Source organism: Hemitrygon akajei, unplaced genomic scaffold (genome assembly GCF_048418815.1).
Source record: "Hemitrygon akajei unplaced genomic scaffold, sHemAka1.3 Scf000050, whole genome shotgun sequence".
Taxonomy (NCBI): domain Eukaryota; kingdom Metazoa; phylum Chordata; class Chondrichthyes; order Myliobatiformes; family Dasyatidae; genus Hemitrygon; species Hemitrygon akajei.
In genome coordinates this window covers 5,577,169-5,595,618 of record NW_027331936.1, presented here as the reverse complement: position 1 = coordinate 5,595,618, position 18,450 = coordinate 5,577,169, and the positions used below count along the sequence as shown (strand labels likewise).

General features: G+C 41.7%; 2 protein-coding genes across 3 annotated transcripts in view; both read left to right on the top strand.

Moving 5' to 3' along the window:
- The window catches only part of LOC140721099 (uncharacterized), an 18,561-nt gene extending 10,780 nt beyond the window's left edge, over positions 1–7,781 (top strand). Inside the window, exon 3 of the mRNA XM_073035964.1 lies at positions 7,737–7,781. Coding sequence (XP_072892065.1) covers positions 7,737–7,781 — 45 coding nt within the window. The remainder of the gene's footprint in view (positions 1–7,736) is intronic.
- Positions 5,798–18,450, top strand: LOC140721118 (uncharacterized). 2 transcript variants are annotated; one of them, XM_073035981.1, is made up of 2 exons: positions 5,798–5,840; positions 12,699–18,450. In XM_073035981.1, exon 2 carries the CDS (start codon positions 13,077–13,079, stop codon positions 13,776–13,778), a length of 702 nt encoding a protein of 233 aa, XP_072892082.1. In that variant the 5' UTR covers positions 5,798–5,840; positions 12,699–13,076; the 3' UTR covers positions 13,779–18,450. The 2 variants fall into 2 exon arrangements, with proteins under 2 accessions (XP_072892082.1, XP_072892084.1); XM_073035983.1 differs by lacking the exon at positions 5,798–5,840 and adding an exon at positions 10,471–10,609.

Genomic DNA, 18,450 nt, shown 5'->3' with positions numbered 1-18,450 from the left:
GTTAATAACGATATATAAAATACATTGTGTCATGATCAATATTAAAATGTGCATTTTGTGTCAATAACAGACTTGGAAATGTTGAATTTGGTCCCTGTCTCCATTCCTCCTGAGATCCACAACCAGCTCCTGTGTTTTTGTCACAACGAGGGAGAGGTTGTTTTCTTGACACCACTGTGATGACTTCTTCTCTGCAGGCTGCCTCGTTATTATTTGAGATCAGGCCAGTCAGTGTAGTGTCGTCAGCAAATTTAATTAGCAGATTGGAGTTGTGGGTGGCAACGGAAGTCATGGGTGCACAGAGAGTAAAGGAGGGGGCAAGGAGACAACCCTGTGGAGTATGTGTGCTGAGGGTCAGAGAGACAGAGGTGAGGGAGCCCACTCTTACCACCTGCCGGCGATCTGACAGGAAGACCAGGATCCAGCTACACAAGGGAGGGTGAAGGCCGAGGTCTCTGAGCTCCTTGTCGATACTTCACGCGTTCGTATAGCTACTGCTCTGCCCATGACTGCAAGGAACTGCAGAGAACTTAGAGAACAGAGAACATCAGAGAAACAAGCCTCCCCTCCATGGACTCTTCCTACATTTCCCCTCCCTCGGAAAAGCAGGCCATGTACACAAAGATCCTCACAACCTGGACATTCTTGCTGCAAACCCGCCTCCCCCATCGGGGAAGAGATACAAAAGCCTTAAAGCGCGAACCACCCGGCTCAAGGACGGCTTCCTGTCTGTGGTTATTAGCCAAATGAATGATAAAATGGACTCGGCCTCACAATGTAACTCGACGTGATCCTGCACCATATGTCTATCTTCATTGCACATTCTCTGCAGCCATAATGCTTTGTTACAGTTATTGTTTTGGCATTTTCATTTTTTTTCATTTTTATAAATTTTTTATAGGTACATAATCTTCTACAGCTATAAAATGATACAAAACTTCAATAGATTAATATGTATACAATTAATAAAGCTGAAAGAACTGATCGTAAAATATAATATTAAAAATATATATATAAAAGGGAAAAAAAGAACCCCATCTAACTAGGAAAAAAAAAACACTAACTATATAAGTAACACACATTTGACCATCATCTAAATATGAAAATAAGAAACATCAACCGTCATTTCATATTTATAAAAAAAATAAAATTGGAAGGAAACCATATAGCGTAATTCAAATTAAATGATAATATTTGGCAAAAGAACCCCAACTTCCCTCAAAATCGAATAGAGGATCAAAAGTTCTACTTCTAATTTTTTCCAAACTAAGACATAACATTCCTTGCGAAAACCATTCAATTAATGTAGGGGAAGAAATATCTTTCCATTTTAATAAAATAGCCCTTCTTGTCAGTAGTGTAACAAATGAAATTACAGGTAGATCTGAAGATGAAATACCCTGAATATGATGTGGAACTATTCCAAATAGAACAGTCAATCTATTAGGTTGTAAATTAATTTTCAGAGCTTTATAAATTGTACAAAATAAAGATTTTCAAAACGATTTTAATGAAGAATATGACCTGAACATGTGTGACAAAGTAGCTACTTTAGTTTCACATCTATCACAGCATTGGTCTATAGTAGGAAATATTTCAGATAGTCTCTCCTTTGTTAAATAATAATCATGAACATTTTTATATTGAATGAAACAATGGTTGGCACATACAGAAGAAGAATTTACGTTTTTCAAAACTCGAAGCCAATCTTCATTAACAAAGGTCATATTAAGTTCTCTCTCACAATATTGTTTAATCTTTAGTGATACGTTCTCTTTTTGTAATAAAAATAAATTATAAATTCTGCTAATGGAATCTTTCACTAAGGGATTCAATTTCAAAATGATATCGAACAAATCAGATTCTTGTAAATATGGAAACTTAGGTAAACATTGTTGTAAAAAATGTTTCACCTGAACGTATTGCAAAAAATGTGCATGAGCGAGAGAAAATTTATTAGTTAACTCTTCAAAGGATCCTTTTATTTTTCCATAGGAGAAAAAATGGGGTCAGTTGTTGAAGGTTTAAATGAAAAGTTTCGATATAAAAACTAGACAACTTAAATTGTTTAAAAAATTTTAAAAAACGAAACTGAACCCAAATCCGTAGGGGTTGTTTAATAACCGGGTAAAGATTTAAATTTGGAATTTTAGAGAGCTGTAAAGGTAATGGAGCTCCTAAAATTTAAGTTAAATAAAATTGTTTCAGAACTTTTAATTCCAAATCAACCCATAATGATTTTTGGTTATTATCAACCCAATATAACCAAAAACATAATAGTCTAATATTCACAGCCCACTAATACCGTCTTAAATTAGGAAGTTCAAGTCAACCATTTTTTTAGATTTTTGTAAATGATACTTATTAATTCTTGGACTTTTATTGTTCCAAATAAAGGAAGAAATAAGAGAGTCAATTTGATCGAAAAAAAAATTAGTTAAAAAGATAGGTATATTTTGGAAAATATATAAAAATCTAGGTAAAATCATCATTTTCACAGCGTGAATTCGACCTATTAAAGAAAAAATACGTGGATTCCATCTAGAAAATAGTTGTTTCATGGAGTCCATTAAAGGAACTACATTCGCTTCATAGAAATCTTTATGTTTTTTAGTAATTATAATACCTAAATATCTAAAGGTATTAACAATTCTAAAAGGAATATCATTATATATACTAACAGGGACATTTAATGGAAACAATTCACTTTTATTCAAGTTAAGTTTATATCCTGAAAATTTACTAAAATCTTTAAGTGTTTCCAAAAGATTAGGAATTGATTCCTCAAGATTTGAAATAAAAACCAAAAGATCATCTGCATAAAGAGAATTCTTATGTATGGTTCCATTCATAGAGATACCGAGAATATTTTTAGCTTCAAGTAGTGTTATAGCTAAAGGCTCCAATACAACATTAAATAATAAAGGGGTTAATGGACATCCCTGTCTAGTTCCACGAGAAAGTGAGAGAAAAAAAGAAGAGCTGCAGTTATTAGTAATGACAAGCTCAAGGACGGCTTCTTGTCTGTGGTTAGAAGCCAAATGAATGATAAAATGGTCTCGGCCTCACAATGTAACTCGACGTGACCCTGCACCATATGTCTATCTGTACTGCACTTTCTCTGCAGCCATAATGCTTTGTTACAGTTATTGTTTTGTCGTATCTCAGCTCAATGTACTGTTGAAATGTATCGATCTGTGTGGATGGTACATCAGGCAAGATTTTCACTGTAGCTCAGTACGTGATGATAATAAACAAATTCCCCATTTTAATTGTGTGGAAATATTAGACAGACTGAGCTTCTGCTCTGGAACCACAGAAGAAAACTGAACTGTTGTCATTTCTGAGGAAAGCAAATATATGGAAAATGCTTCAATCTCACATTACGATCTGCGGTAACTGGGATCAGGTGACCGGTGGTGGATCTCCCATATCAATATCAGAATCAGGTTTAATAGCACCGACATATGTCATGAAATTCGTTGTCTCTGCGGCAACAGTAGAACCTAATTCATAACCATAGATTTTAACAATTATGTTTTAATATAAGAATATAAATATTACATAGTTGAATTATATAAATAGTACAAAATTAAAAATAACGATGTAATAAACTATTTTAATTGTGTGGAACTATTTGACTGACTGGGTTGTTGCTTTGGTAGTAGTGGAGTGAAGCTTAACTGAACTGTACACATTTATGAGAAGCTCAGAGAAATAGAAAAGGCTAAATTCTCACATAAATGGGTCAAACACCCAGAAACATCGGCTGCACTTCAGCAGATAAAAACAGTGAAATAAAATATGCTGAAAATATTGCAGAAAAAAACATATTGTCCACCACAACGAGAGGACGTGACCGATCCGGATCTCACTGACTTGTCTGAACGGGGAAAGGTGAAGCTACACGTACACGTAGAACAGTGACCCGCAGATGCTGCAGATCTGCAGAAATACGTGAACAGGAAACGGGATCACGTGGCCGCTTTGGTCTCCCACCCCCAGTCAGATGTCCAGTTACCCACTACTCCGTGGACAGAAGCAAAATTCCCGCTCACATCTCCTCTCACCTTAAATGTATTAGACATTTCAACCCCCATGAAAAATATATAATCTGTCCACTCTCTCTATTCCTCTCGTAATGTTATAAACGTCCATCCAGTCTCACCCCAGCCTGCGCCGCTCTGGAGAAAACAGCACAAGTTTGTCCAGCCTCTCGTTATAGCTCATGCCCTCTAATCCAGGCAGTGTCCTGGTAAACCTCTTCTGCGCCCTGTCCAAAGTCCCGACATCCTTCCGAGAATGGGGGAGACCAGAACTGTATGAAACACTCCAGATGTGAGCTAACTAGTTTTATAAAACTGTGTTACGAACTGAAACGTTTTAGAAACGAACCAGCAGCAATAGAGTTCACACTGGAGTCTGGTTTTGATATTAAAACCACTCTCTTTATTCGTATATACTTATAATATAGTAACTTAACGAAATAAAGAAAAGTTAGCAGTGTTATAATTCCCAGACTATACAGACTGAGGGAACAAAGCTCAGAGTCTTGAGATGGTAAAGTAGGAAAGTTCAGTAATCCACGGCATAAATGATGGGAGAGAGATATTTGTGATCCAGGGTGAAACGTAGAGAAAAGGCCGTTACTTCAAAATAACCGTCGACGAAGTTCTTATCCGTTGAATCCGTCCACATACGAGTTATCAGCAAAAGTGACCTGTCACAAGAATACCATCTCCTCGGGGTTACCACACAACATACCCAGGCAAGGGTTAACACAAAATATTCCAAAATCCACTCCTATGGATTATACGAAGTGACAGCCACACACATTCGTTGTGGTTCCGTGTACCGATGATCAACTCACTCTTGTGGGCAGAGGAGAGTTCCAAGCCTCGGCTGCGACTAACTGAAGCGATCAGCTTTTCCAGTCTCTCTCTCTCTCTCTCTTTAGACTGGCCGACTGCCTGTCTGCAGATCGCTCTCTCTCTCTTATGGTTCAGTCCACAGTCAGCGCTGTCAGCCTGTGACTGACGTCATAGTCCCGCCTCCTCACGCCGGCGCTCTTAAAGAAACAGTCACAGTTCGACCGTAGGCTCGTAACAGCCACAACACAACTTCCCGACTTTTGAACTCAATGCTTCAACTAATAAAGACAACCACGCCATTTGCCTTCTTAACCACCTGATCAATCTGTGCAGTGTCTTTCGAGTTACGAGTGGGAGGAGGAAGAGGAACCAGACCAGCAGGATGTGGCTATGATTGAAAGATGAGAAACATTTGGAAACTGGTTAATTGAAAAACAAAATGGTTAATTTCTACAAAACATTGCAGGTAATCAGCAGATCAGGCAGCAAATGTGGAGAGGAATAAATGGGCAGCATTTCATGCGAGACCCTTCAGCATGTCTAGACTGTGTACTCCTCTGCTTAGTTGCTGCCTGAACTGCAGAGCTCCTTCAGCATTGTGTGTGTGTGCGTCTTTGTATTTCCAGCAAATGCAGAATCTCTTTTGTTTCACATCTGCATTTGTAAGAGGATTGTATTTTGGCATGAGATACACGAAATGCCTGTTGATATTTAGTGTTTTGTTTATGGGATCCGCTTTCTGCGTTAAGAAAGCTGCTGAGTTATCTACACACACAAAAAAAACTGAGATATGGGCATGGAACAGGTGCGTGCAGACATTTTTAATGGCACCATGATTACCCATAAAGCCGCGCGATTAAAATTTCGCTCTCGTTTGAAGCGCCGATCAAATGCGCAGGCGCAGGGTTGCTGCCGTCTCCGATAACTACGCATGCGTGCAGTATACAAAATGTCGGGAGGAGCGGAAAGGTAAGGGCTTTTCTGGCTCTAATTGAGTGACAATTGCTGTGAGAACTGTGGCCCGTAAACTCGGTACAGGCAAGGTCTTTTTCCTCTCTCTCAGCCCCACGATCCGTACACCGGCCCCGGGGAGCTTCCGGCTAATCAGGGAACGGGAGCAGATAGATCTCACAGACAGAGCTGAGCTCCAGCTATCTGAATGCAAGGATTAGGAATTCGGAAAAAAGAGAACAAAATCTTTCTATCAGCTGTTGAGAAAATCACCTTTGCTCTATCTCCAACCGCAGCAAGAGAAAACCTGCAGCTGCTGGAAATGCAAGCAACACACACAAAATGACGGATGTACTCAGCATTAGTACTCTTTCCTATAGGTGCTGTCCGGCCTGCTGAGTTCCTCCGGCATTTTGTGTGTGTTGCTTGCTCCGGACTTTTCTACCGGTGAGAACATGTTCTGTCCAATTCTCTCTGGGCACATAATGATATCAAACACTGGGCAACAAGTTGCTTTCACATCACAAATGTGCCAGACTCCAATGAGACAGACTACTGCCCTTCCCTTCATATTCATTGGGATTGCCATCACTGAGTTCATCACCGTCAGTCATTGGGGGAGGGTTCAGGGGGAATATTTATGTACAGTACAGAAACTGGTGTTACCTGTGTGTATTGTTGTGATGCAAAAGTTGCTGGATAATTTGCAAGTGGGAAGAAGAGGAGTGATATTTGGAAGTCCAACTTTTTGAAACACCATTTAGCAAGAAAATTGCATACAGTGATATGCAAAAGTTTGGGCACCCCTGGTCAAAATTTCTGTTTCTGTGAATAGCTAAGCGAGTAAAACGATGACCTGATTTCCAAAAGGCAAAAGTTAAAGATGACACATTTCTTTAATATTTTAAGCAAGATTACTCTTTTATTTCCATCTTTTACAGTTTCAAAATAACAAAAAATTTAAAGGGCCCGAAGCAAAAGTTTGGGCACCCTGCATGGTCAGTACTTAGTAACAACCCCTTTGGCAAGTTTCACAGCTTGTAAATGCTTTCTGTAGCCAGCTAAGAGTCTTTCAATTCTTGTTTGGGGATTTTTGCCCATTCTTCCTTGCAAAAGGCTTCTAGTTCTGTGAGATTCTTGGGCCGTCTTGCATGCACTGCTCTTTTGAGGTCTATCCAGAGATTTTCGTTGATGTTTAGGTCGGGGGACTGTGATGGCCATGGCAAGACCTTCAGCTTCCGCTTCCTGAGGGAGTCCATTGTGGATTTTGAGGTCTGTTTACGATCATTATCTTGTTGTAGAAGCCATCCTCTTTTCATCTTCAGCTTTTATACAGACGGTGTGATGTTTGCTTCAAGAACTTGCTGGTATTGGATTGAATTAATTTTTCCCTCTACCAGTGAAATGTTCCCTGTGCCACTGGCTGCAACACAAGCCCAAAGCATGGTCGATCCATCCCCATGGTTAACAGTTGGAGAGGTGTCCTTTTCATGATATTCTGCACCTTTTTTTTCTCCAAACATACCTTTGCTCATTGTGGCCAAAAAGTTCTTTTTTTAACTTCATCAGTCCACAGGACTTGTTTCCAAAATGCATAAGGCTTGTTTAGATAACACACACACAAAATGCTGGTGGAACACAGCAGGCCAGGCAGCATCTATAGGGAGAAGCACTGTCGACGTTTCAGGCCGACACCCTTCGTCGTTTCACTTGTTTACTTGTTCCTTTGCAAACTTCTGATGCTGAATTTTGTGGCAAGGGCACAGGAAAGGTTTTCTTCTGATGACTCTTCCATGAAGGTCATATTTGTACAGGTGTCCCTGCACAATGAACAGTGCACCACCACTTCAGAGTCTGCTGAATATTACTGAAGGTCTTTTGCAGTCAAACAGGGGTTTTGATTTCCCTTTCTAGCAATCCTACGAGCAGTTCTCGCAGAAGGATTTCTCGGTCTTCTAGACCTCAACTTGACCTCCACTGTACCTGTTAACTGCCATTTCTTAACTACATTACGAACTGAGGTAATGGCTACCTGAAAATGCTTTGCTATCTTCTTATAGTCTTCTCCTGCATCATGCATTTTAATTTTCAGAGTGCTAGGCAGGAGCTTAGAGGAATCCATGGCTGCTGATTGTTGGGACAAGGTTTGTGAAGTCAGGGTATTTGTAAAGTTTTGAAATTTGCAACACCTGGCTTTTTCTGACGAAGATTGTGAACAAGCCATAGCCCTAACAAGCTAATTAAGGTCTGAGACCTTGGTAAAAATTATCTGATAGCTCAAATCTCTTGGGGTTCCCAAACTTTTGCAGGGTGCTCTTTTCCTTTTTTTTCCACTCTGAAATTGTAAAAACAAAAATAATTCACTAATCTTGCTTAATATGTTGAAAAGAATGTTTCATCTTTAACTTTATGACTTTTGGAGATCAGTTCATCTTCCACTCAGTTAACTATTCAGAATAACAGAAATTTTGACCGGGGTGCCCAAACTTTTGCCTACCAATGTATATACGGTGCGCAAAAGCACTGGCGAGAAAATCCTTCAGTACTGCTGCAGGCCTGTTACACAGGTTGTGTGAGAGTGAAGATGAAGTCGATGAAACCCAGAGGAGATCAAAGTGCTTATTGACAGTGACTTGCTAGCTGTAGAAATCAATACCTCTCTATATAAAATTCAGTGTGCACATGTTGTTCTCACTGGGCAAAAATTTGCACAGCACAAGGTTTTTGTGCACGCTGGTGATTACAAATTGGAGGGGACATTGGTGGGAAGGTGGGGAGACCTCCAGTGTCCCTGATGTCCTCACCTACAAGATGTGCATCCAGCTGCAGCTTGTAACCCGGCACTTTAAGGAGTTGGATCTTGAAATGGATGAATTCCGGATCAGCCGGGAGTGGGAGGGGGTGATAGAAATGACAGAAAGAGAGGTGCAGGACACAGGAAACTGGGTGAGAGTCAGGAAGGGGAATGAGGTTAAACAGCCATCGTAGAATACTCCTGTGGCCATCCCCCACAACAACAGGTGGACCACTTTTGAAACTGTTGGGGGAGGGATTATCTGGCAGAGGTAAGTCAAAGATGTGATAGGGGATTCGATAGTTAGGGGAACAGAACTAGAAGGGGACTAATATCCTAGTGGTAAGGCTTGCAAGTGCTAGTGGGGGATTTAAAGTTGCAGGCAGGGAGGGAGCCAGAATGACAGAACAGATAATGGAGGGGGTGAATGGAATTGAATTGACTTTAATACTTATATCCTTCATATACATGAGCAGTAGAAATATTTACATTATATCTCTGTCTAAATGTGCAATGTGCAATTTATGGTAATTTATAATAAACAGTATGTACAACAGGACAGTCAAATAACATAGAAATACAGTTGTATCAGCATGAATTAATCAGTCTGATGGCCTGGTGGAAGAAGCTGTCCCAGAGCCTGCTGGTCCTGGCTTTTATGCTGCGGTACCATTTCCCAGATGGTAGCAGCTGGAGCAGTTGGTAGTTGGGTTGACTGGGATCCCCAATGACCCTTCGGGTCCTCTTTACAGCCCTGAATAGTGGGAAGTTCACATCTACAGATGCACTGGGCTGTCCGCACCACTCTCTGCCGAGTCCTGCAATTGAGGGAAGTACAGTCCCCATTCCAGGCAGTGACACAGCCAGTCACGTGCTCTCAATTGTGACCCTGTAGAAAGTTCTTAGGATTTAGGTCCCCATTTCAAACTTTTCAATGCTCTGAGGTGAACGAGGCACTGTTGTGTTTTTTCCCACCACACAACCAGTATGTATGGACCATATATTATGATATTGTAGCCATTGCTGGGACTTGGTTCCAGCCAACAGTCTGAGGAATATAGAGGAACAAATCTTTCTCCAGTGATCACAGTGAAACCCATGCCAAGAAACAAAGGTTGATATATTAAGTGATTTTAATTTTCCATATATTGACTGAGACTCTCATACCATAAAAAGACTGTTGGGGTAGAGTTTGTCAAATGTGCCCTTAATCGGGACGTAGAATTCCCAATGTAGAAGTTGCATATGCAATTGCGTGTGCAATAAACTATCAGGAAATGATCCGGGGCTGTTGACAGAAATTAGTGATCATAATGCCATGAGATTCAAAGTAAATATGGAAAACGAGAGGTCTGGACCATGGGTTGAGATTCTAAATTGGAGAAAGCTCAATTTTGATGGCGTCAGAAAAGATCTGCCAAGTGTGGATTGGGACAAGCTGTTTTCTGGCAAATTATGATAATTATATAATTTTACTAATTTGATAATTTATGATAATTACCATAATTAGTTGGTGAGTGGGAGTTCTTCAGAAGTGAAATTTTGATGATGTAGAGTTTGTACGTGCCTGCAAAACTAAAAGTTGAAAGATAACTGGTGCAGGGAACCTTGGTTTTCAAGAGATATCGAGGCCCCAGATATTTTGTTCCTCTCAATGCCTCAGACTGTTGGGTGCTACAATATCATAATTCCACACCGTGAGCTTATCTGACAATTTTTTCAGTTGTCTTCTCTTGGTTTCTAAAAGCTTCCCAATAGTTTCTGCTCTTTTGGTTGCCCCCTCTTTGACTTTTATGTTGGCTTTGGCTTCTCATTTCAGCCACGGTTGTGTCCTCCTGCCTTTCCAATGCTTCCAGTTCTTTGGGATATATCTACCACGCACCTCCCGAGTTGCTCCCAGAAACTCCAGCCATTACTGCTCCGTCGTCATTCCTACCAGATTCCCCTTCCTGTCAAGTTTGGCCAGCTTCTCTGTCACAGAAACATGGAGAAGGTCAGAACAGAAACAAGCCCACTCTGTACGATCAGAATGGTAATCTATACGGGAGACAAAATAGATGGGGGAGGTTTAAAATAGTAGTTTAGCATCTGTATTTGCACAGGAGATGGACACAGAGTCTATAGAAGTGAGGCAAGGCAGCATCAACTTCATGGACCCTGTACACATTACAGAGGTGGAGGTGTTTACTGTCTTTAGGCAAATTAGCGTGGATCAATCCCCAGGGCCTGACAAGTTGTTCCCCAGGACCCTGCGAAGGACAAGTGCAGAAATTGTTGGGGCCCAAGCACAGATATTTAAATCATCCTTAGTGACAGGTGAGGTACTGCAGGATTGGAGGACAGCCGATGTTGTTCCACTGTTCGAGAAGGGCTCTAAGGAGAAACGAGAAAATGTTCCGTTTGTGAGCTTGAGATCAGTAGTGGGAAAGTTATTAGACCATATGTGCAGGAACCGGATATATAAGTATTTGGATCGATTTGGACTGATTAAGGATAGACAACATGGTTTTGTGCATGGTAGGTCATGTCTGACCAGTCTTATAGAGTCTCTCGAGGAAGTTATCAGGAAAGTGGATGAAGACAAGGCAGTGGACGTTGTCTACATGGATGTCAGCAAGGCACTTGACAAAGTCTCATATGGGAGGTTGGTCAAGAAGGTTCAGTCATTCAGCATTCAAGATGAGACAGTAAATTGGATGAGACTCTGTCTTTGGGAGAAGCCAGAGTGTGGTAGCAGATGGTTGCCTCTCTGACCGGAGGCCTGTGACTAGTGGTGTGCCACAGGGATCAGAGCTGGATCTGTTGTTGTTTGTCATCTATATCAGTAGTCTGGATGATAAGATGGTTAGGGATCAGCAAATTTGTGGATGAAACCGAGACTGGGGATTCAGCGGACTGCGAGAAGACTATCATGGCTTGCAGTGCAAACTGGACTAGGTGGAAATATGGCTTGAGAAATGGAAAATGGAATTCAATGCAGACAAGTGCGAGGTGTTGCATGTTGGTGGGACCTACCAGGGTGGGTCTTACACAGTGACTGGTCGGACATGGAGGAGTGTTGTTGAGGAATGGGATCTAGGAATACAGGTCTATATTTCACTGAAACTGGGGTCACAGTTCAATAGGGACGGAAAGAAAGATTTTGTCACATAGTCCTTCATAAACCAAAGTACTGAATGGTATGTTATGTTGACTATGTACAAGACATTGGTGAGGCCTAATTTGGAGTATTGAGTGCAGTTTTGGTCAGCAACCTACAGGAAAGATGTAAAGACTTTGAAAGAGTTCAGAGAAAATTCACAAGGATGTTGCCAGGTCTGGATGACTTGGGTTATAAGGAGAGATTGAACAGGCCAGGACTTTGTTCCTTGGAATGTAGAAGATTGAGGGGAGATTTGATGGAGTTATATGACTATTTAGAGGTTTATAGATAGGGTAAAAGCAAGCTGGCTTTTACCACTGAGATGGGGTGCGACTACAACCAGAGTTAAGGGTGAAAGGTGAAATGTTAAGGGGAACATGAGGGGAAACTTCTGCCAGGTGAGTTTCCAAAGAGATCACCAGCTCGTAACCCAGCATGGATGGAAAGCGTGTAGGGGAACCGGCTGGATTCGAACTCAGGACCTTTTGTCCCGAAGTCTGGCACTGATGCCACTACGCCACCAGCCAGGTCAGGAGATATTGACATGGCATTGAAACTGTGGCACTTTAAATTGCCATTACTTAAAGGAAAACCCTAGCTGCGCATCAACAAAGGCTATTTATGTGAGAGAGTTTCTGTTACTGTGGGGCCAGATATCCTTTCAGCTCAGTGGGAAGAGGGAATAATTCAAATGGACAGAGTCAAACAGAGCCAAGTCACAGATTGGAGATGGCATAAGTGCCCCATTCTTATAGAGCATCAGAGAGTTTGAGGGTCGTTCCAGATACCAGCACTGTGCCCAGTTAGAAGGAGAATTCGCGCTCCAATGTGTTGAACTTTACTGTAACAGTGTGATGTCAGATCACACCTTGGCAACTCAAGTGATCTCATCTCAAATGTTGTCCTTCACCCACTGATGGATTTTTAAATCTTTTTACAGGTTAAAATGGACAAGGAATTTGTCTATGGGAATTCAAATACAACACACCAGTTGTGCTGTCTCTGTCTAGATATTTATGGAGCAAGAGATTCAACCAGCCATCCTTCCTGCTCAGACTGTGGGGAGGGATTCACTCGGTCATCTGACCAACTGACACGTCCGTCATTTTACACAGGGGAGAAGCCGTTCACCTGCTCAGACTGTGAGAATGGATTCACTCGGTAATCTCAACTGAAGGTTCACGTTGGGCAAGGTCATTCATCTATTCTGTGTGTGGGAAGGGGTTCAGTCGGTTTTCCCACCTGTGGACACAACAGTCAGTTCACACTGGTCATCTGCTGAATTTGTGGGGATGGATTCTCTCGGTCATCTGGCCTAATGGCTCACCAGCGAGTTCACACCGGGCAGCGGCTGTTCGCCTGCTCAGAATGTGGGAAGGGATTCACTTGCTCATCTAAACTGAAGGTACATCAGCGTGTTCACACTGGGGAGAGGCCATTCACCTGCTCAGACTGTGGGAAGGGATTCACTTGCTCATCCACACTGAAGGCACACCAGCGAGTTCACACTGGGGTGTGGCCGTTCACCTGCTCAGAATGTGGGAAGGGATTCAGTCAGTCATCTGATCTACAAAAACACCAGCGAGTTCACACTGGGGAGAGGCCATTCATCTGCTCAGACTGTGGGAAGGGATTCAGTCATTCATCCACCCTACACAGTCACCAACGAGTTCACACTGGGGAGAGGCCATTCACCTGCTCAGAATGTGGGAAAGGATTCAGTCATTCATCCACCTTACAGAGACACCAGCGAGTTCACACTGGGGAGAAGCCATTCACCTGCTCAGTATGTGGGAAGGGATTCACTCAATCATCTGATCTACAAAACCACCAGCGAGTTCACACTGGGGAGAGGCCATTCACCTGCTCAGTCTGTGGGAAGGGATTCACACAGTCGTCCAAACTATTGGCACACCAGTCAGTTCACACTGGGGAGCGGCCGTTCACCTGCTCAGACTGTGGGAAGGGATTCACGCTGTCATCTAATCTACTGAGACACCAGCGAGTTCACACTGGGTAGAGGCCGATCACCTGCTCAGACTTTGGGAAGAGATTCTCTTGGCCATCTCCACCAAATGTGCATGATTGTCAAGTCAAACTTGAGTTTCAGGAAGGTATTAAGAAAGAGCAAGAATTCACTGGCAGAGAGGACGGAACCTACTGCCTGAGGGTGGTTTCTGCCCAGAACATTTGGGCGGACCCCGCAGCGTCACAGTGACAGTCCGAGAGCAGCGTCACAACCCGCGGTAAGATGCCGAACTTTAAATAATTGTTGAGACTGTTTCAGGGAAAGGAGCACTGCTGTCACTGTGTTTGGGTTAACTCCGCCATCGGGATCATCGCATGCAGGCACTTCTTGAAAACGGCGCAAGGCTTACGAAGAGCTCGCAAACGTTCGAGAGAGTTCACCCAGTTTGGAACCATAACGATCCAGTAAAGAAACGGAGGTGCAGGTCCGAAATCGTCTCCGAAGTCCGACAGGCAGCCAGTTTTTCACCTAATCCTCATGCTAAGTTGATTGCTGATGCTACTGCCTTATGACTAACCTTGACTCGATTAATAACTGACATGACTGATTATTTATGACTACTGACTAATAACTAAGAACTATGAACTGCCACACTTGCAAAAATAAAAATAAAAAAAGGAAAAAGAAGGAAAGTTGTTTGGTCATTGAATGGAATCCAGTTAAAACCTTTGGGTAGGCGTATTCAGTCCCTTTCAAGTGGGGAAGCTGCACATGTTCAAAGGGAGCAGTGAAAATTCTGCTTGACAAAACTGTTTGACTCGGAAACTGTTTGACCAGGAAACAGAAATCTGGGAGCTTTGAGCTGGAACAGCAAGAGCAATAACCTGGAGTCCTGAAAAAGGAAGGGAATCAAGTTCAGATAAAACAACATCAAAGCATCACTAAAAAGTTGTACTCTCGCCTGTGAGCAGCCTGCAGAGGGAATCAAACATATCTGATCAAGCTATTGGGAAATAAGTAGAGCAACTCAAGCTAGAGAGAATGACAGCAAAAAGATTGTTTTCTCACCTGTCCAACAGCATTACCAGGACCTATGAAGACATGTCTGAAGAGGAGCTCAGAGTGAGTTTCAATAAACTCACAATGGAAGCCAATGATAATGCGGAGGCCGGACTCACTGCAGAACGGGAGGCGGAGCTGAACACAGAGAAAGTAACTGAACAGCAAAAAGACGGCAAATGAGTGTGAGTTGAAACTAAAGAAAATCAGAAGGCTGATCCAGGATACTCTTTGGACCAACTTTGGAAATGTTGAGTTGCTCACAGCACTACAAGCAGCAGAGGATGAATGTGAAGACGTCGCTGCTGTACAACCCGATGGCCACCAGGAGGCGTATGTCTTCATGTTTAACCACCTGCAAGGACTAGTAATGACAGCAAAGGAGTTGGGAACGATGGATCCCGCCAGGGGATCGGAAGCACCTTCAGAGTCGCCTGAAGGGGCTCGAACTCCACGTCCCCAAGTTGGTTTCCAAGAAGGCCCACTTCATACAGGCAAGGAGAGAGGAGGATGCTGAAAGACTAACACTGACGGCGTTGGGCTTTTCCTCCAATTTTCCCACGCCAGCCATCAGACTGAAACCGACGGCCCTTCCCAAGTTTCCTGGCAGCAATTGTGATTTTCACAGGTGGAGAAAGGACTGCGAAGCACTGAGAGAAGGACTGAGAGCCGACCGGTTCAAGAGAGGTGAAAAAGTTTCAACTGCCGGACAGTCTTGACGACAAAGTCAGAAGAGACCTTCGCCTCAATACTTATAAAACTGCAGATGACATCTTCCGTTTTCTAGAAAACCGCTATGGAAATTGAGCGTGGAAATCGGAAGTGGGATAGTATCGGCGCAGCATGCGAGCCAAAATGTGGTGGTTGCGGCTGCGGAAACTGCCAGCCGGGCGGCAAAGGAATGACTCTTGCTGAAGAGAGGGAACTTGTATACAAATTCATATAAAATCAAAGCAATGGTGATAAGGGAGAAAGAAAGGCACGAACATTGACTTCTCTAACTTCCGTTAATGCACCTCCTCCCCTTCTTACCCCATCCCTGACATACTTAGTTGCCCATCACTCTGCCTGTTCTCCATCTCCCTCTGGTGCTCCCCTCCCCCTTTCTTCCTCCCTCGGCCTCCTGTCCCATGATCCTTTCCCTTCTCCAGCTCTGTATCACTTTTGCCAATCACCTTTCCAGCTTTCAGCTTCACTCCGCCCCCTCCGGTCCTCTCCTATCATTTCGCATTTCCCCCTCCCCCTCCCACTTTCAAATCTCTTAGTATCTTTCCTTTCTGTTAGTTCTGACGAAGGGTCTCGGCCTGAGACGTCGACAGTGCTTCTCCCTATAGATGCTGCCTGGCCTGCTGTGTTCCACAAGCATTGTGTGTGTGTTGTTTGAATTTCCAGCATCTGCAGATTTCCTCGTGTTTGCACAATATACGAAGGATACTTCACATTATGGATCATATATACAAAAAAATAAAATCAAAGCAATAGTGATAAGTGTGTACGCTGAAAAGGCATTTGATTCGGTTAATTGGAATTTTCTTTACAGAGTTTTACATAGATTTGGTTTCCATAACAATTATTAAAACTATACAGGCACTATATGATAACCCTACCGCTAGGATTAAAATCAATGGATATTTATCAAATAGTCTTACCCTGGAAAGGGGCACAAGACAGGGTTGTGCATGGTCAGCACTACTCTTCGCATTATATCTGGAACCATTAGCTCAATACATCAGACGAAATGGGGAATTACTAGTAAAGGGACAGAGCATAAATTGGCTTGTTACATGGATGACATTTTGATCTATCTAGGGCAACCAACATACTCTTTACCTGATTGATGCAATCCTTTGAACAATATGGTCAATTATCAGGATACAAGATCAACACAGATAAAACCCAATTACTTTCATATTACTATAGCCCACCAAGAGAAATTGAAAGTTGATACCCCTGGGCATAGCAAACAGAGTCTTTCAAATATTTGGGCATCATTATGCCAAAAGATTAGACATCATTATCAGAATGTAATTATCAGCCTTTATATAAAAAAAACATTAAGGAATATATAGCAAGATGGAACCTGATTCCTTTCTTTTAGTTTCAGTTCAAGGATTGAGTCTATTATAATGAATATACTGCCCAGACTGTTATAGCTCTTTCAGCCCCTACCAATAGAGATTAATCAAAATCAATTCCATGAATGGAACAAGATGTTATCAATGTATATTTGGCAAGGTAAAAGGCCTAGAGTTCATCTCAAAACTTTGCAATTAGCAAAGGAAAAGGGTGGATGCGGCCTAACTTCTCTTCGAGGTTATTACTTTGCAGCACAGTTGAGAGCTGTGATGTGCTGCAGCAACCCATCATATGACGCTCAATGGAAAAACATTGAGGAGTGGGTACTTCCATTCCCCATACAAGCAATTTTGGCTGATAATAACTTGCAAAGGTACATAAATACTATTGATAATCCATGGGTGAAATTGACTCTTAAAATATAGAAAACTGCTATAAAAGAATATAACCTAGAGGGAGATACCGCAATTCTTAAATGGTGTGCATATGACTCGGATTTTACACCAAATAAATTGGATGCTAGATTTAAGGACTGGACAGCTAAAGGAATAACAGTTCTTTGCAACATAATGAAAGAAGGAACACTGTTCAGCTTTGAAATGCTGAAAGAGAAACATTTAGAAAAACAAGATTTTTATCAGTATTTATAGATGCGACAGTATGTTAATAGGATGCTTAAAATTGTAACCAAGGCAAGAACATGCATGATAGAGCTATTTAGAAAAGCATATAATTCAGATAACGGTAGTAGAATTATTTCAAGCATGCATAAGGGTTTGTCAAATCTTAAAACATATTTGACTTCATACATTAAAACAAAATGGGAGAAGCAAGGAGGGATAATTATATCTGAGGAAGAATGGACAATAATATGGAGGTATCAATGGAAGTGTACCAGTTCTCAGAAATGGAGGGAGTTCGGATGGAAAAACTTGATAAGATATTTTATTACACCCTCCCAGAAATCCCATTATGATATTAACCTCGCTGTTTGCTGGAGAAACTGTGGAAATCGAAATGCAAATCATTATTATATTTTTTGTGACTGCCCTGTTATCAAAGACTATTGGAGGGGGATACACAATGCCCTACATGGCATCTTTAAATGTGAAATACCCTTGAGGAGTAAGACCATATATTTTGGATATATACCTCAAGAATGGTTGAAAAAAGATAAATATTTAATGAATATATTGTTGGTGGCTGGTAAAAAGACTGTTACTAGGAAATGGTTATCACAGGAGAGCCCAACTTTAAATGCATGGATAGAAGTTACAATGGACATTTACAAAATGGAGAAGATAATCATAATCTGGAACAATTTGATTCACACTGGGAAAAATTGTTTAACTACATAATGCCTCATAGGCCTGATTTTATTCTCACAAATCAATGAATATGTTGTTAAAAAAAAGATCACTCCCTACTTGTACATAGTTTTTTTTTCCTTTTGCTTGTTTTTTCTTTCACTCTTTTCTATAAGTGTATACCTCAGAAAAAATTCTATGCGGAGATTTGTGGCATATATGATTATATGATATATATCTACAATGTCTGAAATACATCTGGAAATGTTTGATGATGAACT

What these genes read in the sequence shown, in the direction of transcription:
- LOC140721118 (XM_073035981.1), top strand. Translation starts at nt 13,077, where the DNA reads ATGGCTCACCAGCGAGTTCACACCGGGCAGCGGCTGTTCGCCTGCTCA.